Consider the following 27,663-nt stretch of genomic DNA (forward strand, 5'->3'; position numbering starts at 1 on the left):
CTTACTATAATAGACGCTGTGGTTCCAAAAATATTGGCTGGCGAAGTTCCTCTTCTGAATTCAGGGAGTCGTGTGCAGGAGGCAGGGCCCCTCCGGCTGGCCGCCCCTGTTCTTTCCGTCTTCTCAATCAGCCGTCCCCTTAGTTAGATAGCATATTCATATTCTGCAACTCCACATCCTAGTGACATGAGTTGCATGTCACGTGAGCGCTGCGCTCTGTCCCTAGAGCGCATGCGCTAACAGTTTACATACGGCTCTCATGTCCTGAGCTCTGACTGCTGAAAACAGTCATGTGAGATCTGTATGTAAACTGCCTGTGCATGCGCATGTTCCTATATAGCCGTGCATATTCACATGAAAAAAGACAATGACTTATTCACAAGTTAGTGCTGAAATCTTTCTTCATTGCCATTGTCATTTCAAACAAATTCACTATAATTGATAGCTGATGTGCTTCCTAATACATTTAAAAATCATTTAATTTACTGACTCCTAACCTCAAACAAACTGTTCTAAAATCTTGGCCATTCTGTTGTCCAGTGCCCATTGTTAGGGAAAAATTGTCTCTAGTAACAGCTAGATGAGAACAACCCATAGGAAGTGGGGACAGTACTTAGCATATGCTATGTGCAGGAGAACGGGAGATCAAGTCTGATAGAGACTTGGCTGTAAACCCCGGAAGCTATGCATGCCTGCCAGCTGAAGATAAAAATAATTAATGGCTTTCCTTTTATCTATGACCACCTATGAAGCTTACAGTAGCTGTCATGACATTGCAGAGAGGATTGTGTGCTGGATTGTGTGCTCTATCATCGGCCAGAGAAGTAAGAGCAATAACATCACCTTGTCATCAGATTTAATGTAGCAAACCTACGTTTTTTTATTTTTTATTATTATTTATGTACCCTCAAAGGCTATGCTCATTTCTAATATTTGTGGTAACATTAAGGTTTGCTCCATGACTTTCCAAAATCATTGTAAAATTATGTGATTTCATAACCTGTTGCAAAAAAAAAATGCTTACATTAATATGTAAAAATGTATTGTGTGATCACAACATTAGATTTCAGTCAACCGAGATTTGTCAAGAAGTAAGAAAACATATTAAACACTAAAACAGAAAACAGCATACATACTCTGCCCATAAAGCAGGGATCTATGAGCAATAGACGCCATCCTATAGAAGCAATCACCTTTAATTTGAGGAATTATACATACCGTATATACTCGAGTATAAGCCGAGTTTTTCAGCACGATTTTTCGTGCTGAAAACACCCCCCTCGGCTTATACTCGAGTGAACTCCCCCACCCGCAGTGGTCTTCAACCTGCGGACCTCCAGAGGTTTCAAAACTACAACTCCCAGCAAGCCCGGGCAGCCATCGGCTGTCCGGGCTTGCTGGGAGTTGTAGTTTTGAAACCTCCGGAGGTCCGCAGGTTGAAGACCACTGCGGCCTTCAACATCATCCAGCCCCCTCTCACCCTCTTTAGTTCTGAGTACTCACCTCCGCTCGGCGCTGGTCCGGTCCTGCAGGACTGTCCGGTGAGGAGGTGGTCCGGTGGGATAGTGGTTCCGGGCTGCTATCTTCACCGGGGAGGCCTCTTCTAAGCGCTTCGGGCCCGGCCTCAGAATAGTCACGTTGCCGTGACAACGACGCAGAGGTGCGTTCATTGCCAACGTACTTCTGCGTCATTGTCAAGGCAACGCCTCTATTCCGGGCCGGAAGCGCGGAGAAGAGGCGCCCCCGGTGAAGATAGCAGCCCGGACCACCTCCTCACCGGACCACCTCCTCACCGGACAGCCCTGCAGGACCGGACCAGCGCCGAGCGGAGGTGAGTACTCAGAACTAAAGGGGGTGAGAGGGGGCTGGATGATGTTGAAGGCCGCAGTGGTCTTCAACCTGCGGACCTCAGGAGGTTTCAAAACTACAACTCCCAGCAAGCCCGGACAGCCGATGGCTGCCCGGGCTTGCTGGGAGTTGTAGTTTTGAAACCTCTGGAGGTCCGCAGGTTGAAGACCACTGAGGGCGAATGATGAGAAGAGGATGATGAAGGGGGGGGTGTGGGGATGATGAAGGGGGGGTGGGGATGATGAAGGGGGGGTGTGGGATGATTACAAGGGGATGATGAAGGGGGGATGTGTGGGATGATAAGGGGATGATGAAGGGGGGATGTGTGGGATGATAAGGGGATGATGAAGGGGGGATGTGTGGGATGATAAGGGGATGATGAAGGGGGGATGTGTGGGATGATAAGGGGATGATGAAGGGGGGATGTGTGGGATGATAAGGGGATGATGAAGGGGGGATGTGTGGGATGATAAGGGGATGATGAAGGGGGGATGTGTGGGATGATAAGGGGATGATGAAGGGGGGATGTGTGGGATGATAAGGGGATGATGAAGGGGGGATGTGTGTGATGATGACAAGGGGATGATGATGAGGATGTTAATGACGGGTCTGGATGATTACATGGGGGGATGAGGTATTTCCCACCCTAGGCTTATACTCGAGTTAATAACTTTTCCTGGGATTTTGGGTTGAAATTAGGGGTCTCGGCTTATACTCGGGTCGGCTTATACTCGAGTATATACGGTAATTTATTTATCAATCTTTATTTAAAATAGTTGAAAATATCTCTTCTTGGAAAAATTATTGACCCAGGTGAAGCAGTCAAGGTACTTTACACTCCAATTCTAGGAATTGAGCCTGTACTCAGGTATAGTGTTGCTCGCGAATATTCGCAATGCAAATTTTATTTGCGAATATCGTATATTTGTGAATTTGCGAATATTCGCGAATATAGCACTATATATTCACAATTACGAATATTCTTTTCAGTACACATCACAGTTATCATCCCTCTCTGCTTCCAGCTTGTGTGGTGTAAAGAAGGCTCTAATACTACTGTGTGAGACTGGCGTGCTAATTTTTGTGTATGCGGAATTTTGCATATGCTAATTTTTGCATATGCAATTTTTCACATATGCAAATATTGTTATATGCTTATTTGCACATATGCAAATTTTCGCATATTCAAATATTACCAATATTTACTCAGGTAGTGAAAGTAATGTTATGAGTTATGAGATTCTGACTGTGACTGTTCAGTTGTATGTTTATTATGGGCAATTGTTGCCTACAGGACCCCTTAGAAATTTCTATAATGAGCAGTCCTCTTCTATGATGTTTATAAATTAAATTTAATCATATTTTTGTCACAATTGCATTGTTATCATATTTTATGATAAGGGCTCAGGCATATTGCCTATGCATAGATTTACATTGCATCACATTGAATCTCAGGCAGCAGGCAATGCCTGAAATATCAACAAATCTGTGCAAAAATGTGTGACTTTTTGAGCATGAATGCTGCCCGCACCAAGGGTGCATGAAGAAAGCAAAAAATGCCACAAACTAGAGGAAAAAAACACCATTGCTACAGCATGCTGCATTTTGGAAAAAAAACTGCCAGTGACCCAAAACAAAACACACATGGAAGAAAAAAGGGAGAAAGCATTGTAGACACAGCGTTTATGTCCCTTTTGACTCCGTGTTAACCGTTGTACACATTATTATTATTATTATTTTTTTTGTAAAATGACATGTGTCTTCTATAATGTTTTCTGGTCCTTTTTTTCTGTAGTCCGTTATGAATCAGCGTCTTATTAGTGCACAGACTATTTTTCTGAGCTTTTGTTAGGAGAAACCATTCTGCATTTGCATCCTCAAGGCCACTGAAGAGTTATTATGTTACACAGTACGTATGCCCATAATGACTTGATAACTTGATCCTGTTCCTTCTTATTTCTTAATACCTAGCTCTAAGGATTTACGCAAATCTCATTTTAGGATCACGCCGACCAATTAGGCTTTTTATTGTAAATCAGATGCCAAAAATAGTGAACTGCGAAAATGACTGCGGAAAGGAACTGTCTGAAACAACCTATATTTTTCCCTTTTGTTTAGCATCATGATAATCCAGTTATCAATCACAATGACCTATGAAAAACTCTGCTCCATGTATACTTGATATATATACAGTATTAGGAAGGATAGTGTACCCAGTCTCTTTATACTTCTCATTTACTTCCTGATGTTACGCTGAGCGCTCCGGGCCCCCTGCTGGCCTCGGAGCGCTGACAGCGTGTGTCCCCAGGCAGCGCTCCGGCGTCACAGCGCGTGCATCCCCGCTCTCTAGGGCGCACGTGCACCGGGACTCTTAGATCTGAAGGACCAGTGCACAGGTGATTGGTGCCTGGTCCAATGTGGTTCATTGAGGGTTTAGCTTTGTGAGAGGGAGTGCTGTTTGGACTTAATTAGGCCTCACCTGTGCACTGTCTATAAGTACCGTCTCCTCCCACAGCCTCCTGCCGGATCTTTGTTGCCTTGTGCCTGAAAGAAAGCATTCCTTGTTCCTGTGTTACCCTGCCTGTTGCCGTTCCCGTTGCTACTGACTTCCCCCTGTGATCCTGAGCCCCCTGCCCTGACCATTTGCTACATCTGACTACGCCTTTGCCTGATCCTCTTGTACCTTGCCTTATCTCAGCAGCCAGAGAGGTTGAGTCGCTACTGGGTGGAACGACCTGGGGGTTACTTGCTTTGCGGCGGGCTCTGGTGAAAACCAGTAACTCCTTAGACTCCGTTCCCCTGGTACGGCCCACGTCATCACCTCTCTGGCACAGCGGATCCACCACCAGCCTCCGCTACCAGCTACCAGCCCGGATCCTGACACCTGATTCCCTTTTGCTTTCTCAGTTGCAATGCTGTTTTTATCCTTGAACAACATTAATATCACAGAAAGACCCGAAGGTGCATTCTGCAATGTTAGATCATGGAGCAAACCAAAGATCTTTACTAAGCTGAATATATTTAGTGAATTTACCAATTTGACTCAACTTTGATATAGAATTAAAGAGAAATTGACAGTAAGCGCTGCTCTAAACAATCAATGTTAACACAATGCTCCTCCAGAAAGTAGCATAATCTATTCAGGATAAAATATGCAATATTCTGGTCAGATCTGATAAAGTGCATCAGTCATTTTGAAGGAATTCCCCCAGAACGCTGTATCTGGTTCCCAGCAATATGATATTACTCATAGAGTGGGACCTCATTCATGAAGAATAAGGCTATGTTCACATAGCAGAATTTTCACAATTCCGCAAAAATTCCTTCCAAAGCTTGCTGAATGGAATTGCAGAATTCTGCCAGAATTCAGCCAAAATTTCTATGGAAATTTCTGTGGAAATTCAAGCCCCACTGATTTCAATGGGATGCTGGTAAGACTAGTTTTATATTTTGACAGAATACGGAAAGCAGGATTTCCATGGCAGGCCACCCACTGTGGAAACCTTGCTGTTTGGCAGGGTGATCTTTCTAACTTGATGGTTCCCCTGCGTGCTGATGGTTCCCCTGTAATGGTGAAGGGGGGGGGGGAGTGTCTTGCATAGATTAAGCAGACTTTGACACTGATATTAAAGCAACAATGAGGCCATAGGTACCCTGGTACCCTGGGAACTTGCAGGGTTGAACTTTGCTTAAAGTCAATACACAGAATCCAGATATTAAAGTTACTTTTGCACAGGGTTGCAAAGTCCGAGTACTATTAAGTGAACATGTGGAAAATTGGCAGCAATAACACTGGCTTAGAGTCAATAAGGTGATTCTGACGGTTTTAGTAAGGTCGCTATTGTGGTTCACTGTGGTCCAACTACTTTAAGACTTTACTCACAGTTTTGAAGCACAATGCCCTATGCATAGAGTGTACACTGAAGAACTTGTTGTGATGTGGAAGCCCACAAAAGTTGTGCTTGCAGAAGGGTCCTTGTTCAGCTGGTTCTCTATTTATGACTAGAAGATTTTCTTTCTCCCAGTAGGAAAGAGCATTGTTGAAGAAGCTTGCCTTCATAGCATGACTTGAATTAGTTCTCTGGTGTAGACAAGACCTCATCAGAGCTGGAAGACGTCCTCCCCTCTGACTCAGCCCTCTGGGGTAGGGGGGTTGCCCTAAGAAACCCCTCTCTCACTTCAAAAGAAATAAACTGTGAAGAGTGATGTGACCAATGACCCACTCATCATGTACAAATAAAAATGCCAAAGTTAACCCTTACACATCCACAATACCTTAGTGTTTGCTGATCTAGCAGTATGACATACAAAATGACAGTTATACATTACACTTATGTGAATTCAAATAGAGAAAACAGACATGGTTGCACATCAACAACATGCACAATGATCAGCAACCTTTATTAAACTAACAGGTCGTTATTGTACTTCATGATCATGAAGTGCAAGCCCGCTAGCCATGTCATGGCCACCTGTAAGTAGCAGGTCCCTTACGTCCCTAGCATAAAATGGCGCAGCACTGAGCGGCAACCACCACCACCGCAACAACAGTGCCCACAGGTGGAACGATCCACTGGCAGAGTGGCAGTCCCAGGGCTGCGCCTTCCCACAGACATGGCGCTATGGCAGCAATGGATGCCGCGCAGCACCACGCCAGTGTGAACAAGGTGTAAAAGCTCACTTACCATATGCTCCCAGTCAGAGACTGGGAGGCTGCCAGAAATAAAGGGGTCCTGTGCAGCTTCCTGCTAAATTAGATATGTCTGGGCTGAGGGGGAGGAGCAGAGTGCAGAGCATGTAAAAAAAAATAGAGGGGGGTAGAAAACACAATGTGAATTCAAACAGAGAAAACAGACATGGTCGCACATCCACAACACGCACAATGATCTAATGCTTCTCAACAACATTTATTAAACTAACAGGTCATAAGTGTACTTTATGATCATGAAGTGCAAGCCCGCTAGTCACGTCACGGCCACCTGTAAGTAGCGGGTCCATAGCATAAAAAGGCGTAGCACTGAGCGGTGACCACAACCGCCGCAACACTAGTGCCCACTGGGGGAACGACCCACTGGCAGAGCAGCCCCATTGCCACTAAAACCAGTCCGAGGGCTGTGGCTCCCCACAGACACGGCACCGCGGCAGCAATGGACACCGCACAGCACCACACCAGTGTGAACAAGGTGTAAAAGCTCACTTACCATATGCTCCCAGAGATTGGAAGGCTGCCAGAAATTAAGGGGTCCTGTGCAGCTTCCTGCTAATTTAGATATGCCTGGGCTGAGGGGGAGGGGCAGAGTGCAGACCAAGTAAAAAAAAAAGAAGAGGGGGATAGAAAACACAATGTGAATTCAAATAGAGAAAACAGACATGGTCGCACATCCACAACATGCACAATGATCTAATGCTTTTACATATATTAACCCCTTAACCCCTTAAGGACCAAGGACGTACCGGTACGTCCTTGGTCCTGCTCTTCTGATATAACGCAGGGTTACACAGTAACCTCACATCATATCACGGCGGGCCCGGCGTCATAGTGAAGCCGGGACCCGCCTCTAATAGCGTGCAGCGCCGATCGCGGTGCCGCGCGCTATTAACCCTTTAGCCGCGCGCTCAGAGCTGAGCCGCGCGGCTAAAAGTGAAAGTGAAAGCTCAGTCGGGCTGTTCGGGATAGCCGCGGCTAATCGCGGCATCCCAAACAGCTGACAGGACAGCGGGAGGGCCCCTTCCTGCCTCCTCACTGTCCGATCGCCGAATGACTGCTCAGTGCCTGAGATAAAGGCATAAGCAGTCATGCGGCAGAATCGTTGATCACTGGTTTCTTATGAGAAACCAGTGATCAACATAGAAGATCAGTGTGTGCAGTGTTATAGGTCCCTATGGGACCTATAACACTGCAAAAAAAAAGTGAAAAAAAAAGTGAATAAAGATCATTTAACTCCTCCCCTATTAAAAGTTTGAATCACCCCCCTTTTCCAATAAAAAAAAAACACAGTGTAAATAAAAATAAACATTTATGGTATCACCGCGTGCGGAAATGTCCGAATTATAAAAATATATCATTAATTAAACCGCTCAGTCAATGGCGTGCGCGCAAAAAAATTCCAAAGTCCAAAATAGTGCATTTTTGGTCACTCTTTTATATCATTTAAAAATGAATAAAAAGCGATCAATAAGTCCTATCAATGCAAAAATGGTACCGTTAAAAACTTCAGATCACGGCGCAAAAAATTAGCCCTCATACCGCCCCATACACGGAAAAATAAAAAAGTTATAGGGGTCAGAAGATGACAATTTTAAACATATTAATTTTCCTGCATGTAGTTATGATTTTTTCCAGAAGTCCGACAAAATCAAACCTATATAAGTAGGGTATCATTTTAATTGTATGGACCTACAGAATAAATATCAGGTGTCATTTTTACCGAAAAATGTACCACGTAGAAACGGAAGCCCCCAAAAGTTACAAAACAGCGTTTTTTTTTCAATTTTGTCGCACAATGATTTTTTTTCCCCGCTTCACCGTAGATTTTTGGGCAAAATGACTGACATCATTACAAAGTAGAATTGGTGGCGCAAAAAATAAGCCATCATATGGATTTTTAGGTGCTAATTTGAAAGAGTTATGATTTTTTAAAGGCAAGGAGCAAAAAACGAAAATGCAAAAACGGAAAAACCCCCGGTCCTTAAGGGGTTAAGGACCAGGCCCATTTTGGCCTTAAGGACCAGACCAATTTATTTTTGCATTTTCGTTTTTTCCTCCTCGCCTTCTAAAAATCATAACTCTCTTATATTTCCATCCACAGACCCATATGAGTGCTTGTTTTTTGCGTCACCAATTTTACTTTGTAAATACATCACTTATTTTACCATAAAATGTACGGCGCAACCAAACAAATATTATTTATGTGGGAAAATTGAAAAGAAAACCGAAATTTTGCAAATTTTGGAAGGTTTTGTTTTCACGCTGTACACTTTCCGGTAAAAATGACATGTTTTTTTTATTCTGTGGGTCAATATGATTAAAATGATACCCATCATTATATGCTTTTCTATAATTGTACCGCTTAAAAAAAATCTCAAACCATTTTAACAAAATTAGTATGGTTGAAATTGCCCTATTTTGACCATCTATAACTTTCAAATTTTTCCGTATATGGGGTGATATGAGGGCTCATTTTTTGCACCATGATCTGTAGTTTTTATCAGTACCACTTTTGGTTAGGTTTTACTTTTTATAAATTTTTTATTAATTTTTTGGGAATAAAATGTGACAAAAAAGCAGCAATTTTTGACATTTTTTATTTTCTTTACGTTTACGCCGTTCACTGTACGGGATGATTAACAATATATTTTAATATTTCAGACTTTTAGGCACGCGGCGATACCAAATATGTGTATTCATTATTTTTTTACGCTTTTTGGGGGGTAAAATGGAAAAATGGACGTTTTACTTTTTTATTGGGGGAGGGGATTTTTCACAGTTTTTTACTTTTTTAGTTTAAATTTTTTTACTTTTTTTTTTTGTACACTTTTTATGTCAGTTGATTGCTAATACTGTGCAGTGCTATGTATAGGACACAGCACTGCTTAGTATTATCGGTCATCTTCTGCTCTGGTCTGCTCGATCGCAGACCAGAGCAGAAGACCCCGGGAGACAGCCAGAGCCAGGTGAGGGGACCTCTAGCCGCCATGCTCGATGATCGGATCCCTGTGGCAGCACTGCGGGCGATCCGATCCTCCATGCAAAGTACCGCACAGCTGCAGATGCCATGATCTGTATTGATCACGGCATTAGAGGGGTTAATGGCGGACATTCGCGCGATCGCAGATGCCTGCCATTACCGGCGGGTCCCTGGCTGCTGATAGCAGCCGGGACCTGCCGGACATGACGCGAGCGCCGCTCCGGTGCTCGCGATCATGTCGGCGCGTAAATGTACGTCATGGTGCGCTAAGTACCACGTCACCATGACATACATTTACGTCCATTGTCATTAAGGGGTTAAAGCACCACGCCAGTGTGAACAAGGTGTAAAAGCTCACTTACCATAATTACACTTATGATACTTAAAGGGGTACTCCGGTGGAAATTATAATTTTTTTTCATATCAACTGGTTCCAAAAAGTTTAACAGATTTATAAATGACTTCCTTAAAAAAAAAATCCTAATCCTTTCAGTACTTATCACCTACTGTATGCTCTAGAGAAAGTTGAGTTTTTTTTTCCAGTTTGACCACAGTGCTCTCTGGTGACACCTCTGTCCATGCCCAGAGCAGGAGAGATTTGCTATGGGGATTTGCTCCTGCTCTGGGCAGTTCCTTACATGACAGAGGTGTCAGAAGAGAGCACTGTGGTCAGAAAGACAGAAAAGAAACTTCCTCTGGAGTATGCAGCAGCTGATAAGTACTGGAAGGATTACAATCTTTGTAGAGGGAATTTGCAAATCTGTTTAACTTTCTGGCAAGAGTTGAAAAAAAAAATAATGTTTTCCACCGGAGTACCCATTTAAAGACAGATACAGACATTTAACAAAAGGAATTTCTTAACCACTCTACAAATAAAACAGGTGAACCTCTAAACAGCAAATTAAATTCCGTTTGTCTTTTTTTTCTTCTTTTTTTACATCTAAAATTATTGAATATCATCAATTTATGTCAGCACTTGCACAGACAGTGACAACTTGCACCTGTTGCTATGCAATGGTCTAAATACAATTGGGATTTCCCTGACAGAAGTGCAATGATAAAAACAGATCTGAAAGACCTGTAATGAATAGTTACAATGGAGAACGAATTTCTTTTTTTCCATCATTATTTTTACCAATTTATTTTTAGAACTTTTCATCTTGGTGACTTTTCATTTTCATCTTGGTGACTCCACACTTGATGGAATGGTTACAGATTTTACCTGCTGATTTGTGAAGTTGAGGTCCACAGTAAATTACAATACTAAGCAATTGGATCCGTATACTGCAGACTGTTTCAATGTATACAAAGGAGCATAGAATATGCAGCATGTTCATTTTTTATAGATTTGTTTTACTTTTTACAGAGGATTTCATGACTTTCAAAGTGACAGGGTTGAAATCAGTGGTAAATCCACAACTAAATCCAACATATGTCCTTTGCGCAATTTGTTTCATTGTAGAGAATAGGATATTCTGACTACAGACACAGAGATTTGGGCACAACTCTTTCCTAACTATAAATGAGGATCATAGGACAGAGACCTACACCAATGATATTTCAGTGTCTTATTGACAAATTAAAAGATGACTGAAAGTAACCATCCCCTTTAAGTAAAGAACAATTATAGGCTATCATAACTGTAGTACACACATAAAAACATACATACAGTACAACGCCCAGACCTAACCCTTTCCCTTGGCATGCCTTCTGGGCTTTAATGCTCAAGTATTTTTTTGTTTATTTTCATCATTACTTTTTAAATGCTGCAACTTTTTTATTTTTAGTAATTTTAAATTTCACCATTTTGGCTTTCTTATATTTCTTTGGTTATTTTTTTTTTTTAACTCTATAGTTTACAGAGGAAAATGAAAAAATTAGATTTTTTCATTTATTTTTTGCTGTTTACATTTACGCTGTTCACCAAATGGTAAAAATAATATTGTGTGGGCCGGTATGCTAATAGCTGTACCAAACTGTTATGTATTTTTTTGTTTACATTATACTACTTTGGCCCAATAGAAACATTAAAGGAAAACTGTCACCCTGATCACCCACACTAAACCCAATACACAGGGTTATAGTGAGGGTGACCAGGAGTGCAAAGAGAGGTCACTTACCAAATTCCATCCAGTGGCTCCTGTGATATTGCTGACGAAAATCCCATTCTTAATTCCGTTAGGCGGGGCCCCGATTGCTGTCTCCCTGCTTCTATCTGCCTCCTGAAACAATCTGCCTCTATTATTATAATCAAATTCTGCGCTGCGCTCTGAGGCAGGAGTGCAAGCGCAGTTAGATTACAAACAGCTCTCACATCCTAGTGACATGAATCGCATGTCACGTGAATGCTGCGCTCCGAGGCTGGTCTGGCAAGAAGAGCTCTCACGTCACTAGGACGTGAGAACTGTTTGTAAACTAAGTGCACTTGCGCTCTTCCCTCAGAGCCCAGCACAGAATTTGAATATGCTAATAGAGGCAGATTGTTTCAGGAGGCAGAAAGAAGCAGAGGACGGAAACCCATCGGGGCTCCGCCTCCTGCGTGCAGGTAATCAAATTGAGAATGGAACTTTTGTCGGGCAATATCACAGGAAACACTGGATGGAATTTGATAAGTGACTCCTCTTTGCTCTCCTGGTCACCCACACTATAACCCTGTGTATTGGGTTTAGTGTGGGTGATCAAGGTGACAGTTTTCCTTTAAAGGAGAAGTCCCATGCTAAAAAAACGTGTCCCCTAGGGGATACGTTTTAGATCACTGGGGGTCCGACAGCTGGGACCCCCGTGATCTCCTGTACAGGTCCCCTGCTCTCCTCTGGAATGGCACATCACGACCCCCGCATTGGAACTGGAGCCGCCAGGTCCCCACCATATATCTCTATGGGAGAGACATTCAGCTATCTTCAGACTCTCCCATAGAGCTATATGGAGGGTGCGTGGCGGCCCCTGCTTCGGGGTGGGGGGGCCATGACGTTCTGCTCCCAGGAAGAGCCGGGCCCGTTCCCAGCTGTCGGCATAGGACTTCTCCTTTAAAAAATAAAATAGTGCTGTCAGGTTTTAACCTTTTCTTGTTTTTAAAGGTTTTTTTAGTATTATTTTGGTATACATATAACTTTGCGATCATTTTCTTTTTTGGGAGGTGGAGTAACAAAATACAGCAATCTTGGTGTTTTTTTTAAATAATACAGCATTCAAGGTGTGGGTTCAATAATAACAAAATGCTATTGTTTGAGTCATAATGGATGTGGAGATATATGTTTGTATATACATATATATTTTTAGGATGTTTGTAACTTATCATATGCAGAATTAATGATTTGATCACATCATGTAAAGGGTTAATCTACAGGATCAGAAGACCAGGATGAGCTACTATCTATTCACAGGAGACCTGCACTAGGGCTGGGCGGTATGACCAAATGTGTGTATCACGGTATTTTTGTGACTTTCGGCGGTTCCACGGTATATAACGGTATTTCCTCCTCCCCCCCCAAATTAATTATCAGCCCAGCGCTGTGCTGTTCTGCCCCCCCCCCCAATTAATTATCAGCCCAGTGCTGTCCCCATCGGGGTAAATACTCACATGTCACCCGCTAGCGCTGCCCTCCTCCTTTGTTGCCGGCGCTGACACAAGGTAAACAAAATTAACTAACGCGTGTTCCTACATCGGCCTTACGCTGGGGACGGGAACGTCGGACAGCCGTCAGCCTATCACTGGCCACAGCGATTTTCCGCCTCGGCCGCTGATAGGCTGAGCCCACTGTCATGTAAGGAGCTCTGGACGGCTTCATACATGACAGTGGGCTCAGCCTATCAGCGGCCAAGGCGGAACATCGCTGCGGACGGTGATAGACTGATGGCTGTCCGACGTTCCATTCCCTAGGAAGCAGATGAGGCCGGTACCTGACCAACGGGAGGTAAGATAAAGTTTATTTTGTTTATTTTTTGCAGCCCAGGCATAGGGATACCACACAGTATAGAGCAGTGGTCTTCAACCTGCCGACCTCCAGATGTTTCAAAACTACAACTCCCAGCATACATGCTGAGAGTTGTAGTTTTGCAACATCTGGAGGTCCGCAGGTTGAAGACCACTGGTTTAGAGTGTCAGCGTCGGCAGCCGCAACAAACAGGAGGATGGGGATGGGGACAGCGCTAGGCTGATAATTAATTGGGGGGGCAGAACAGCGCTCGCGGGCAACATATGATTAGTTCCCGGATGTGGGGATAGCGCTGGGCTAATTCATTCATTCCCAAGGGGGAGAAGCCAAACCGATATTGCAGTATGGGTTAAAATTCACATTGTGCAGCACAAAAATGTCAGTATTCGATATGAACCGGTATATCGCCCACCCCTAACCTGCACCACCTCATTCTAGACCCGCTAGGATAAGTACCCTTAATGATCACTGTAAAAAAAAGCATATGGATGGTCATTGAGAGGTTAATTGTATTACTATAGGTATTAAGGATGTAAAGATAGCACTCATACACGGGGCCTGAAGTGATCTAAAGGTCTCTTCACATAAGAAGACAGCAGAATTATAAACAGCTCATGGCAGCTTTGGGGTCTTGAAAAAATGACACAATAAAAATTATTTTATTTGCTAATTCCTGGCTCACTCCATTGACTATAAATCTACAGATTTCTTCTTTCAGTCTATAATTCTCTACATTCTTTCAGTTTATAAGGCTCTACATTAGTTTAGGAATATAGTCAAGTATCAAGATACTGCTAGGTTGCCAATATTGGTCTGAACTATAGTAAGACACAAACACTGATGCATTACTGCATCTTCGTGGTATAAGTTCAGTGAACGGTTATTGATTTGTCCACTTATAGATCACATTAAATGACAACAGTAAGGCAGAAATGACAATACATTTAACAATGATGTATAATAACAGCACAAAGCACCTTAACCATCATACTTTATAGATTCTTTCTTCTGCTCTTTTGTTTGTTGGAATGTGAATTAATAACTATTCCTCTAATCCCCCCACCATATACACTGACAGTGGTGCCAGAATCACAGGTGACTACTAAGCAAATGCTCTGGAAGGATATTAATATGTTACTGTACGTGTTTATGAACATCATAGTACTTTAGGTTGTAGATAGAGATGAGCGAATCGAAGCTGACAAACTCAAATTAGTTACAAATTTCAGGAAATATTTGATTTGCAACAAATGCAAATATCGCCGCGATTCTATTGTGCAAATTGCTTCATTAAACTCGATTTACTGCCATGCATGGGGCTGGGAAGGCGGGAAGGCAAGGTGGGAAGGGAAGTAGGATGACCCTGAATCACATGCAGGATGCAGCCTATCAGCAGCCAGTCACCCCTGTGATGTCACAGCCCTACATAATCGGCAGCCATAATTCCGGCTCCTCACTTTATTACAATACACTGCAAAAGGATCATAGGACGTAGAGCTTGTGTTTTTGTGTCTTACAGCAGAGAAAAGTGTAGTCCAGAAGTGTTTAACATCCTCCTAGTCACATCAGTGTTCTGGTGGACAGAGAGCATTGTTTTTTTTACTGAAAAGGATTTTTGCTGCAGCTGCAGGCATTAACCTCCCAGTCACTTTCTTCGGCATAGTATTACAGAGAGGGGCAGATAGCTGTGTGTTGCCTCATACATTTCAACAAGCTGCATCAACTTCATAAACCTTAGCAGAGGAGGCAGGAATAATTTTTCAGTGCAATTCAGTGTATTTGTTCCACAAAAAAAATCATCTGCTGGTTACTCTAGTCTGTTGACGGTATAATACCCAGCAGTCCATCCCTAATAGTCTTTGACAGAGTGCAATTTTGTGTTTAGTACACAGCTTTTTTGGCAGCAGCACTGTTGTGTACTGCTGGTGTTTTATATTTACCTGTTTTTTTAAGGGTACTGTAGCACATTTTTCTGCTTTCATAAGTACATACCGCATACGTACATCTGAGTAGTGTACTATTTTGTACCTTTTAATTTGTCAAGGGCCTACATACTGTGAAAGGACAGACAAAAGTAATCACCAGCTTATGTTTAACAAAGATACAGAGTTTTTAGGCATACTGTAGCGCATTTTTCTGCCCCCATAAGTGCATTCCGCATATGTAGATCTAAGTAGTGTACTATTTTGTACCTGTTAATCTGTCAAGGGCCTACATAGTGTGAAAGTCCAGACAAAAGTACTCACCGGCTGGTGTTGTATTCAGATACTTTTTTAAGTGTACTGTAGAACATTTTTCTGCCCATCATCAGTGCATAACACATACCTACATCTAAGTGGTGTACTATTTTGTACCTGTTATTCTTTCAAGGGCCTAGATACTGTGAAAGGCCAGCCAAAAGTGCACAACTGCCCCTGCTCGTCAATTAACATGGTCATCCACTTCATCACAAGTGACATCTGACACCCCCAGTCAACAGTCGGTGGGTTCCTCAGACACAACCCTCAGTTGGCATGGCCCAAGAGCAGTCTCTGTACTCACATTGCTTCTGTCCTATGCTGTTCCCTCCCCTAAAGAAGTATCTTATGCTGTGGGTTCGGCTCCACTATTCAGTGAGGACGATCTAATAGAGGACAATCAGCAACTACTGCCCAGCCAAGAAGTGGAGGAGACATCTAAGCGAGCAAGTAGTGATGAGGAGAGTCACGGGTGGGAGATGGTTTTGCCAGTGTTCAGGCTCCAGAAGCAGACACTGTTGAGGAACCTGAGGAGGACATCAGTGACATGCAGACTTGTTGATGATGATGAAGCCGATCGCAACTGGGAGCTGAGTGCAGAAGGAGCTTCATCATCATCAGGAGAAGAGAGTTGTAGGTTGCCGGTGAGGCAGCAGCTGAGCCAGCAAGGTTGTAGAATGGTTGGCAGCCAGCATGGTGGCAGAAGTGGAAATTCGGGAGCCAAATGTGCCCGGGGGAGACCACCTGCTTCGCGGCAGCCTACCTTCCTGGAAGGTAGTGAAACAGAGGTTCCTGGAGTCGGTAGCAGTAGCAGTCAATTAGTGCAGACTGTTGGTGGGAAAATCAGCTACTCGGCGGTGTGGCAGTTTTTCATCAAGCGTCTGGAGGAGGTTCACATAGCCACAAGCAAGATATGTCGGCAGAAGGTGAAGCGTGGCCAGGGTCCCAATGTTGGCACCACGGCTCTACGTCAACATATGCTTCACCACCATAAAGTGGCCTGGAAGAACCGTGGCTCCAATGTAGTGGTCCAGCCTGCTGCATCACCCAGTGGCACGCCGCTCCCTCCTTCATCCAGCCAAGGCTCCACCACCTCAGCCGAAAGGGAGCTGTGTGTCATACCCTCCTTCTGTCGCTCCAGATGCTCCTGCTCTTCCTACTTTTAGTCAGCCATTCCGCCAACAATCCATCGGCGAAGCCATGTCCAAGAGACAACAGTATGCGCCAAATCATCCAACGGCGCAGAAGCTGAATGTGCTCCTGTCTAAGTTGCTGGTGCTGCAGTCCCTCCCTTTTCAAGTGGTGGACTCCTTGCCAGTCCTTGAGCCTGTCAGTGTGTACCAAAGTGCACGGCAGCGCTGAAGTCTGGAGCTGTAACTATGGTCAGAGACAATACATGTACTTTACGACTCACTGGGTGAATGTGGTTCCTGCACAGCCATTCATAAAGAAATCAGAGCATGGCTTACTCCACGAACCATGGTGACTGACAACAGGAAGACAACAGGAAGAACATCTTGCTTGCGCTGCGACTGGGAAGGCTGAGCCACGTGCCCTGCATAGCACACGTGTTCAATCTGGCTGTGAAGCAGTTCCTGAAGTGTTCCCCCCATTTTCAAGACACCCTAACAATGGGAAGGGATCTTTGCATGCACTTCAGCCACTCGTACACCGCAAAGCACACCCTCCTTGAGCTGCAGCGTCAGAACAGTATCCCCCAACATAATCTGATTTGTGACATTGCCACACATTGGAATTCCTCCCTCCATATGTTGGACCGACTGTACGAACAGAGAAGAGCCATCACCAACTTTTAGATGATCCAAGCAGATAGGGGTATTCCCCTGTGTAACTTAAACGTGAACCAGTGGCAGCTCATATGTGACACCTGCCATTTGCACAGGCCCTTTGAGGAAGCCACATTATTTGTAAGTCACCAGAATTACGGGATGAACTACGTAATTCCACTGCTTCATTTCTTACAACACATTTTGGAAACGATGGCTGGTCAGGGCACTGGAGATGTGGTGCCTACATCTCACGGCCACATGAGCCCTGTGGGGGCTGAACTGGAGGAGGGGGAGGGGCACAGTGGAGCACAGTTTAGGTTTCACCAAATGGGTGGTTTTTCTAGTCATCTGACAGGAGAGGAGGAGCAGGAGCAGCTAGAGGAGCTAGAGGGTTATGAAGAAGGCAAGACAGAGGACCCAGACACACCGTGGCAGTATGCAGTGGAGATGGAGGCAGGGAGTCCCTCTGAGTCACTTGCACAAATGGAACGATGCATGCTCACTTGCTTGCATAGTGACGGCTGAATTGTCACCATTCAGCAGCGGGATGACTTCTAGATCTCCACCTTATTGGACCCTCGCTACCGCTAGGGGCCTTTTGTACACCCACTGAGAGGGAGGACAAAATGATCTACTACAGAGGCATCCTATGTAGTCAGTTGGCCCATGCCTATCGGTGCTATTGTCCATCCTCTCGCAGGTCTGAATCAGGGGGCCCAATGAGCTCAACTTCAACTGCCATGGCTGCTGGGGAGGGGTTAGGTGGCAGGAGCAGTACCAGCTCCATCAGCAGCAGCCTGAGTCTACAGTCACTGGTGAGTAGCTTTCTTCACCCGCATAGTGAAGCAACTCATCAGCAGCAGGTACACCTGGAACTGAACCAGCAGGTGGTGTCATACCTTGACATGCCCAGGCCACCACACCTTGAAGATCTGCTGGACTTCTGGGCAGCCAGAAAACTTGATTTATGGCTGCAACTAGCAGAGTTTTCCCTGAAAAAGCTGCCCTGCTCGGCCAATAGTGTGCTATCAGAGCGTAGAAGTAATTTACAAATCTGTTTAACTTTCCGGAGCCAGTTGATATATAAAAAAAAGTTTTTGCCTGGAATACCGTATATACTCGAGTATAAGCCGACCCGAGTATAAGCCGAGACCCCTAATTTCAACCCAAAATTGCAGGAAAAGTTATTGACTCGAGTATAAGCCGACCCGAGTATAAGCCGAGACCCCTAATTTCAACCCAAAATTGCAGGAAAAGTTATTGACTCGAGTATAAGCCTAGGGTGGGAAATACATCATCCCCCCCCTGTCATCATCCAGACCCCCGTCATTAACATCCTCATCATCATCACGGCCTGTCATCATCCAGACCCTCATCATCATCACCTGTCATCATCCCCTTGTCATCATCCCACACATCCCCCCTTCATCATCCCCTTGTCATCATCCCCACCCCCCTTCATCATCCCCTTGTCATCATCCCCACCCCCCTTCATCATCCCCTTGTAATCATCCCCACCCCCCTTCATCATCCCACCCCCCCCCTTCATCATCCTCTTGTCATCATCACACACCCCCCCTTCATCATCCTCTTCTCATCATCCGCCCTCAGTGGTCTTCAACCTGTGGACCTCCAGAGGTTTCAAAACTACAACTCCCAGCTTGCTGGGAGTTGTAGTTTTGAAACCTCTGGAGGTCCGCAGGTTGAAGACCACTGCGGCCTTCGACATCATCCAGCCCCCTTTCGCCCCCCTTTAGTTCTGTACAGTACTCACCTCCGCTCGGCGCTGGTCCGGTGCTGCAGGACTGTCCGGTGAGGAGGTCGTCCGGTGGGATAGTGGTTCCGGGCTGCTATCTTCACTGGGGGCGCCTCTTCTCCGCGCTGCGGGCCCGGAATAGAGGCGTTGCCTTGACAATGACGCAGAAGTACGTTGGCAATGAACGTACCTCTGCGTCGTTGTCAAGGCAATGTGACTATTCTGGGGCCGGGCCCGAAGCGCTTAGATGAGGCCTCCCCGGTGAAAATAGCAGCCCTGAACCACTATCCCACACAGGTGAGTACTGTACAGAACTAAAGGGGGGTGAGAGGGGGCTGGATGATGTCGAAGGCCGCAGTGGTCTTCAACCTGCGGACCTCCGGAGGTTTCAAAACTACAACTCCCAGCAAGCCCGGACAGCCGATGGCTGCCCGGGCTTGCTGGGAGTTGTAGTTTTGAAACCTCTGGAGGTCCGCAGGTTGAAGACCACTGCGGATGGGGGAGTTCACTCGAGTATAAGCCGAGGGGGGTGTTTTCAGCACGAAAAATCGTGCTGAAAAACTCGGCTTATACTCGAGTATATACGGTACCCCTTTAATGATGCTGCTGGGCCTGGGTCTGGGAATAAAATTTTGTTATTGTAGCACTAGCTATCCAAAATCTCCAGTTTAAATTTCAGAATTCAGTTTTTAATCTTAGGGATTATGAAGCCCTAGTGTCTACTCATGCTGCTGCCAACTCCAGGCTGTGCCATTCAGACACTATATGGTCTCCACATGCTTCAGCCAACTCCAGGCTTTGTCATTCAGGCAATATATGGTTTACTGATGCTGCTGGGCCTGGGTCTGGGAATAAAAATTTTGTTATGGTAGCACTAGCTACCCAAAATCTTCAGTTTAAATTTTAAAATTAGTCTTTTTATCTTAGGGATTGTGTAGCCCTAGTGTCTCCTAATGCTGCTGCCAACTCCAGGCTGTGCCATTCAGCCAATATATGGTTTACTGATGCTGCTGGGCCTGGGTCTGGGCCTAAAAAAAATTCATGGTAGCACTAGCTACCCTAAATCTTCAATTAAAATTTCAAAATCCATATTTTATTCTTAGGGATTGTGAAGCCCTGTTGTCTACTCATGCCACTGCCAACTCCTGGCTGTGCCATTCAGACACTATATGGTCTAGTCATGCTTCAGCCACCTCCAGGCTGCATCATTCAGCCAATATATGGTTTACTGATGCTGCTGGGCCTGGGCCTGGGCCAAAAATTTTTTATGGTAGCACTAGCTACCATAAATCTTACATTTAAATTTCAAAATTCATCTTTTAATCTTAGGGGTTGTGAAGCCCTCTTGTCTACTCATGCTTCCGCCAGCTCCACACTGTGTCATTCAGCCACTATATGGTCTCCACATGCTGCCAACACCTCAATGCTGTGTAATTCAGCCACTATATGGTCTCCTCGTGCTTCAGCCACCTCCAGGCTGTTTCATTCAGCCAATAAATGGTTTACTGATGCTGTTGGGCCTGGACCTAAACATTTTTTATGGTAGCACTAACTACCATAAATCTTCAATTTAAATTTGATGATTAATCTTTAATCTTAGGGATTGTAAAGCCCCAGTGTCTTATCATGCTTCTTCCAGCTCCAGGCTGTTTCATTCCGCAACTATATGGTCTCCTCATGCACCCAACCCCTTCATGCTGTGTCATTCAGCCACTATATGGTCTCCTCATGCTTCAGCCACATCCAAGCTGTGTCATTCAGCCACTATATGGTCTCCTCATGCTGCCAACACCTCCACGCTGTGTCATTTAGCCACTATATGGTCTCCTCATGCTGCCAACACCTCCATGCTGTGTCATTCAGACACTATATGGTCTCCTCATGCTGCCAACACCTCCACGCTGTGTCATTCAGCCACTATATGGTCTCCTCATGCTGCCAACACCTCCACGCTATGTCATTCAGCCACTATATGGTCTCTCATACTGATGCCACCTCCAGGCTCTGTCATTGTGCAGCTCTGCGGCAGTGATTCTAAAAGAGATGCCTGTAATCTGCATGTCATACTGAATAACAGTATTATACCACTACCCCTGCACACTCCATATGCGTGTTAGAACACAGCAAAGTGTTCTACACCCCTATGGAGGCTCTCTGTAGGCCAGAAATAGCTGTTTTCAAAAAATTCGGCAAATCGGCCGACTCAGATTTTATTAAAAGTTTGCTCATCTCTAGTTGTACAGTTAAGCGTTCTCACCAGGCATCTATGCTTGGGGGCGAAATACCTTTCTAAAAGACACGGGTACTGTAGAATGAACAGTACATGAAAGGTGCAAAACAATAAAGCAGTGATGTTGGTTACAAAAGGAGGCAATCATGGTAAACAAAGATTTCATTAAAGGAGTACTCTGGGGAATTAAAGGGGTATTCCAGGCCAAATTTTTTTTTTTTATATATCAACTGGCTCCGGAAAGTTAAACAGATTTGTAAATTACTTCTATTAAAAAATCTTAATCCTTCCAATAGTTATTAGCTTCTGAAGTTGAGTTGCTGTTTTCTGTCTAACTGCTTTCTGATGACTCACGTCCCAGGAGCTGTGCAGCTCCTATATAGAGCAATTTACCCTCTTAGGTTGTCAATTAAATGCATGAAATGAGGGAATTACATAAATGAGCCATCCACTCTGTTTCTGTCCATATCCTTCTTTGAAAGCAGCCCCCACCCTCCTGAGAGACACAGACCATGTGGTTTCTGCCCTCAACTGATGAGTCGTGTTCTCTTTAGTGCTGACAGCTAGGAGGTGTGTGCAGCCTCAGCCAATCAGACACTGAACCTCTCTCTGCTGCTCAGAGAAGGAGGGTGGGGGTGGCTGAGCAGAGCTGCAATGATTGTTGGGAGATGTAGGCAAGGGGAGAGATGCATGGCAAAGAATACCAAGCCGCCAGTGAAGACAACATAGGCCACTGGAGCCATGCATATCAGGGAGGATGGTTTACAGGGAACATATCCAGGAAGTGTGGTGGAGTACCCCTTTAAATCCTGATTCCGGAGACCGCAGAAAGAATAGACATGCCTATTCTTTCTGCGGAGTCCGCACGGAAATGTATTGCCATCAATGAGATGGCACACTTTGCGAGAGGTCCTAGCGCCGGCTTGTTCCACTTTTTCAGCATGTTCCGCTGTTGGTGGAATGTCTGCAAGGAGTTTTTCCATGTGGACATTCCACTGTGTGAACATAGCCTTATATGTATATAATCAGCTGCAGATTGATTGTGTTGCTACCTATTGACTTTAATAGGCCTGCAGCAAATCAGCAATAGTAGTGAAGGATTTGCAAATTTGCTCTGGACCTACTAAAGTCAATAGCCCTGATTTACTAATGTAAACCCGATGTTTTGTCAGGTTGTGCGCCAACTCTCCATTCTACTGAGAAAACCCGAAAAAGGGGTGTGGTCATCTGGAAAAGGGTGTGTGGCTACAGTAAAGGGGGCGTGTTCCCGACATTTTCACAAAAAAACAACATATTTACTAAGGTTTCCACATAAAATGTGATGGATTTGAGCTGAGGAAAACCAGAGAGATCAGAGGATGTGTAAAAAAAGCTAAATGTAGGGAATGTGGAAAATGTAGGGAAACCTTAGTAAATACCGTGGAAAATAAATTCTAGGGAATTAAAACCCACAAAGAAAACCACACTCCACTCTTAGTAAATCAGGGCCAAGGGGTAGCAATAAAATCAATCTGCTGAAGATTTTCTGCCTGGAAAATCTGCTGTGGATTATGTACATGTGAACATACCCCTTAACATGCTTTCTGACAAGAGTTTTGTATTATGAAGTTAAACAAATAATTTGAAAAAAAAAAAAATCATGTGTAACTGGAATTTACTTATTTGATGTTTCTTATACTGTACTACTGTATGTGCAAATGCTTGAATAACTGGATAAGGCTATTAACTGGAATACATATAGTGGGGGAGATTCAGGGTGAAAGTCCTGCAGGAACATGTGGGAACTAAGTCCCTGCACTTTATCCACAGCAGGAACACCATTCCCATTAGCAGGAGTTCTGTGGGGCCAACCCTTGGAAATCTTTGGCGAGTTCCCACACTTTTTTTCCAAGGACTTGACCCCTGGGGAGATTTAGCAAAACCTGTGTAGATGAAAAGTGGTGCAGTTGCCCATAGCAACCAATCAGATTGCTTCATTCATTTCTGAGAGTCCTTTTAAAAAAAAATGAAAGAAGCAATCTGATTGGTTGCTATTGGCAACTGCACCACTTTTTATCTGCACAGGTTTTTTATAAATCTCCCCCACTATATGTATTCCAGTTAATGGCCTTAACCAGTTACTAAAACATTTGCACATACAGTAGTACAGTATAAGAAACCTCAAATTAGTAAATTCCAGATACACATGTTTTTATTTTTATTTTTTTTCAAAAGGGTCCAGAGCAAATCTGCAAATGGGTTCAAAACACAGAAGAGGTGCAAATCTTTCCATCTTTCTTTTTGGCAAAAAAAATATAAAAAAACTAACCAAAATACTGTGTGTGGACATAGCCGAAACAGTAGGCTCTACAGGATGTACCCTCAGAAAGCCCACTCACCCCTCTGTTTTCAGCCCCTACCAAATGAATTAATTAGTTGCAAAACTACATTTCCCATCATGCCCGGTCAGCCTGTGGCCATGATGGGAGTTGTAGTTTTGCATCAGCCAGAGAGCTAAGGGTGAGGGAATATTGAATTTAGGTTTTAGAATTAACACTCTGGGGGGGGGGGGGGATATTCAAAGACTTGTGTTATTAGGGCTCTTTATGTTGCACCTCAAAGGGGGAGATTTATCAAAACGTGACAAGAGGAAAAGTTGCTGAGTTGCCCATAGCAACCAATCAGATCGCTTCTTTCATTTTTCAGAGACCTTTTCAAAAATGAGAGAAACAATCTGATTGGTTGCTATGGGCAACTTAGCAACTTTTCCTCTGGACAGGATTTAATAAATCTCCCCGTAGAGTTTTCAGAAGTGTTTTTCTCTTGAAAATGTGGGGGCAAATAGCACATTTAATACCAGGCATTCTTGGTATTAACTACGACACTTTGTGCACATGAAAGCGGTGCAAAACCTTTGAAAATAGGGTGCTAAAAGCACAAAAAGCCTAACCATCCCCCTTTTTAAAAAAGATTGGCTAACAGGGCAATAAATCGGGTGCAAAATATCTGAATATTATACAGGCTATGTTTCCACTTGGTTTTTTTCTGGCAGTTTTTGGATATCTGCCACTGCAGTTCTTGAGCCAAAGCCAGAAATGTATTCAAAAGGAATAGGACATATAAAGGAAGGACTTATACTTCTTCTCCCTTATGGATCCACTTCTGACTTTGGCTCAAAAATTGCAGTGGTAGTTTTCTAAAAACTGCCAGAAAAAAACCCAAGTGGAAACTTAGCCTAATAGTGTGTGCCACATTTTAAAGGGGTACTCCGACGCTTATACATCTTATTCATCTTATCCCCTATCCAAGTGTTTGCTCCGGGTCTGGTCTGATAACTGTCGATCACGGGGCTTGAGCATTTGTGATGTCCCGGCTCCGCCCCTGTGTGACATCACGCTCCGCCCCCTCACTGCAAGCCTATGGGAGGGGGCGTGACAGCTGTCACGCCCCCTCCCATAGACTTGCATTGAGGGGGCAGAGCGTGACATCACACGGGGGCAGAGTCGTGACGTCACGATCTTCCGTTCCCGTGGTCCGAAGCCAGTACCTCCAGCGCTGCCGGAAGCAGATACAGGTGGGTGCTGCATGCTATATTGCGGGGTTCCCCAGCGGCGGGACCGTGGCGATCAGACATCTTATTCCCTATCCTTTGGATAGGGGATAAGATGTCTAGGGGTGGAATACCCCTTTAAGCATAAATTCTCTGAATTCCCCCCTCCCCTCTTTATCTCCAATCACAATCTTTGCTAAAATACTGTACAATGCACAAAAATATCATTAGTGTGAACACAGTCTTATTACTATCTATTGTCAACTCATTTCTCTGGCACCTGTTCAATGCACATTTAGAATCTGCAGCCCCTCCATCCAGTCCATGTACTCCCCTGTCCCCTAACCCTCCATGCTCTCCTATACCAGCAGTATTTCTTGTTCCCTTACCGTGCAGCCTTCTTGTGCAGACGCATCCGTTCATTTGCCGGGTGACAGCAATCTAGAGCAGACGTTACCGCGAGCGCCGCTAGGTGGCAGCAGAGAGCCTTTCCAGGGGATTTAAATTTGCCTTCAGACAGATCTGAACAAGAAATAGCAGCAGAGAGGTGAGAATTACTGGGCATCACTAGCAAGGGGGACTGGGAGAGACACTGATCCTCTGTCACTCCCTGCACAAAGCATAGACCATAGCAGCAGCAGCTGAAGGAGGAGCACTACCCTATCTACATTGTGATTTAAGGAGCTCAGCTACCTACACCATCCCCAGCCTGCCTGCTGCCTCTGTGATCTTGCATGACCAGGTTTTACAGAAAAGGGATTCTGCCTCCACTTCTCTGGGAAGGATGTCAGCTCAGTGGGTGACAGCAGTGTTCTTCCTGGGTGTTGGCTGCAGTGTCCTCACCACAAAAGGTAAGAAGGCTCTGGGAGTTTGCTGTTGAGCAGTTCTCCTGTAGACAGTGCTTGTAGTATGGACCATGTCATGTCTATATGGTTATTTCAGTTTACTCTGCATTCTGTGATACTTTTGGAGCCTTGCATTGTGTTCTGCTGGGGACTCCAGCTTCTAGAATCCTCACTTTACCTGAATCATTTCTTGTGTCTCAAGGTTATTCCATGAAAGAGGAGAAAAGTCTGCTGTGGAGAGTCTTCTCTGCTTTTATTGGGATAAAGTAGCCACTGTTTGGAAACTAGGACTTCTCTCTGTTCTGTCATTGAGAAGAATGGGAGCTGTGTAGAAATGGGACTTTACCTGGACTCAGTAGCACACCTGTAATATTGGCATTCTCACTTCTGCCCCAACCCCTTACCCATCAACAGCCTTTTTTTTTGGGGTGGTGATGGGTGTATGGAATTGTAACAGTTAACTAAGTCAGTCCTCTCTCTAGAAGAAGTGCCAAGATCACATGGTACATTTTGGTTTTAAGGTATTGAAGTAAAGACTAGTAAAAGTGGGGTCTTTTTGGCAAGTTTGTTTGTTGTTTTCCTTCCATGTGTCAGTGTTTTCCAACTAGGATGCCTTCTGCTGTTGCAAAACTACAAATCCCAGCATGCCCGGACAGCCTTCGGCTGTCCGGGCATGCTGGGAGCTGTAGTTTTGCAACAGCTGCAGGCACTCTGGTTGGAAAACATTGCCATAAGGATTGGAAACATGGTAACATTAGCATTGCTTGTAACAGGATTTATACTAAGATCTATATATACTTTGGCTGTCTAAGCATGCTGGGAGTTGTAGTTTTGCAACAGCTGCAGGCACTCTGGTTGGAAAACATTGCCATAAGGATTGGAAACATGGTAATATTAACATTGCTTGCAACAGGATTTATACTAAGATCTATATATACTTTGGCTGTCTAAGCATGCTGGGAGTTGTAGTTTTGCAACAGCTGCAGGCACCCTGGTTGGAAAACATTGCCATAAGGATTGGAAACATGGTAATATTAACATTGCTTGCAACAGGATTTATACTAAGATCTATATATACTTTGGCTGTCTAAGCATGCTGGGAGTTGTAGTTTTGCAACAGTTGCAGGCACTCTGGTTGGAAAACATTGCCATAAGGATTGGAAACATGGTAACATTAACATTGCTTGCAACAGGATTTATACTATGATCTATTTATACATTTGGCTGTCCGAACATGCTGGGAGTTGTAATTTTGCAACAGCTGGAGGCACCTGGGTTTGGAAAGATTTTCATAAGAATTGGAAACATGGTGGTATTAGCATTGCTTGTAACAGCATTTATACTAAGATCTATTTATACTTTGGATTTCCAAGCATGCTGGGAGTTGTAATTTTGCAACAGCTGGAGGCACCTTGGTTTGGAAAGATTTCCATAAGAATTGGAGACATGATGGTATTAATTAGCATTGCTTGCAACTGAATTTATTCATTATTAAATTAAATTGAATTTATTAAAGTGCATTGCTCAATTATTAAATGGAGAAATATATTCAGCCCTCTACCATAAAGAAGTGCCAAGATCACATGGTGATACATTTAGGTTTTAAGGTATTGAAGTGAAGACAAGTAAAAGTTGGATCTTTTTGGCAAGTTTGCTTGTTGTTTTCCTTCCATGTGTCACCATAAGGCAGTGTTTTCCAACTTGGATGCCTCCAGCTGTTGCAAAACTACAACTCCCAGCATGCCCAGACAGCCGAAGGCTGTCCGGGCATGCTGGGAGCTGTAGTTTTGCAACAGCTGCGGACA

General features: G+C 44.3%; 1 protein-coding gene and 1 long non-coding RNA gene across 3 annotated transcripts in view; one reads left to right on the top strand and one right to left on the bottom strand.

Annotated features, from left to right (window-relative positions):
- Nucleotides 1–818, bottom strand: part of LOC130361637 (uncharacterized) — a 71,035-nt gene extending 70,217 nt beyond the window's left edge. Inside the window, exon 1 of the long non-coding RNA XR_008891091.1 lies at nucleotides 6–818. This is a non-coding gene — a long non-coding RNA (uncharacterized LOC130361637). The remainder of the gene's footprint in view (nucleotides 1–5) is intronic.
- Nucleotides 819–25,573: 24,755 nt separating this feature from the next.
- Nucleotides 25,574–27,663, top strand: part of CLSTN2 (calsyntenin 2) — a 1,059,217-nt gene continuing 1,057,127 nt past the window's right edge. For both annotated transcript variants that reach the window (XM_056564871.1, XM_056564872.1), the window contains exon 1: nucleotides 25,574–25,864. In XM_056564871.1, the coding sequence (XP_056420846.1) occupies nucleotides 25,798–25,864 (67 nt within the window). In that variant the 5' untranslated portion in view covers nucleotides 25,574–25,797. The remainder of the gene's footprint in view (nucleotides 25,865–27,663) is intronic.

The sequence above is a fragment of the Hyla sarda genome, chromosome 3, assembly GCF_029499605.1.
Source record: "Hyla sarda isolate aHylSar1 chromosome 3, aHylSar1.hap1, whole genome shotgun sequence".
NCBI classification, from domain to species: domain Eukaryota; kingdom Metazoa; phylum Chordata; class Amphibia; order Anura; family Hylidae; genus Hyla; species Hyla sarda.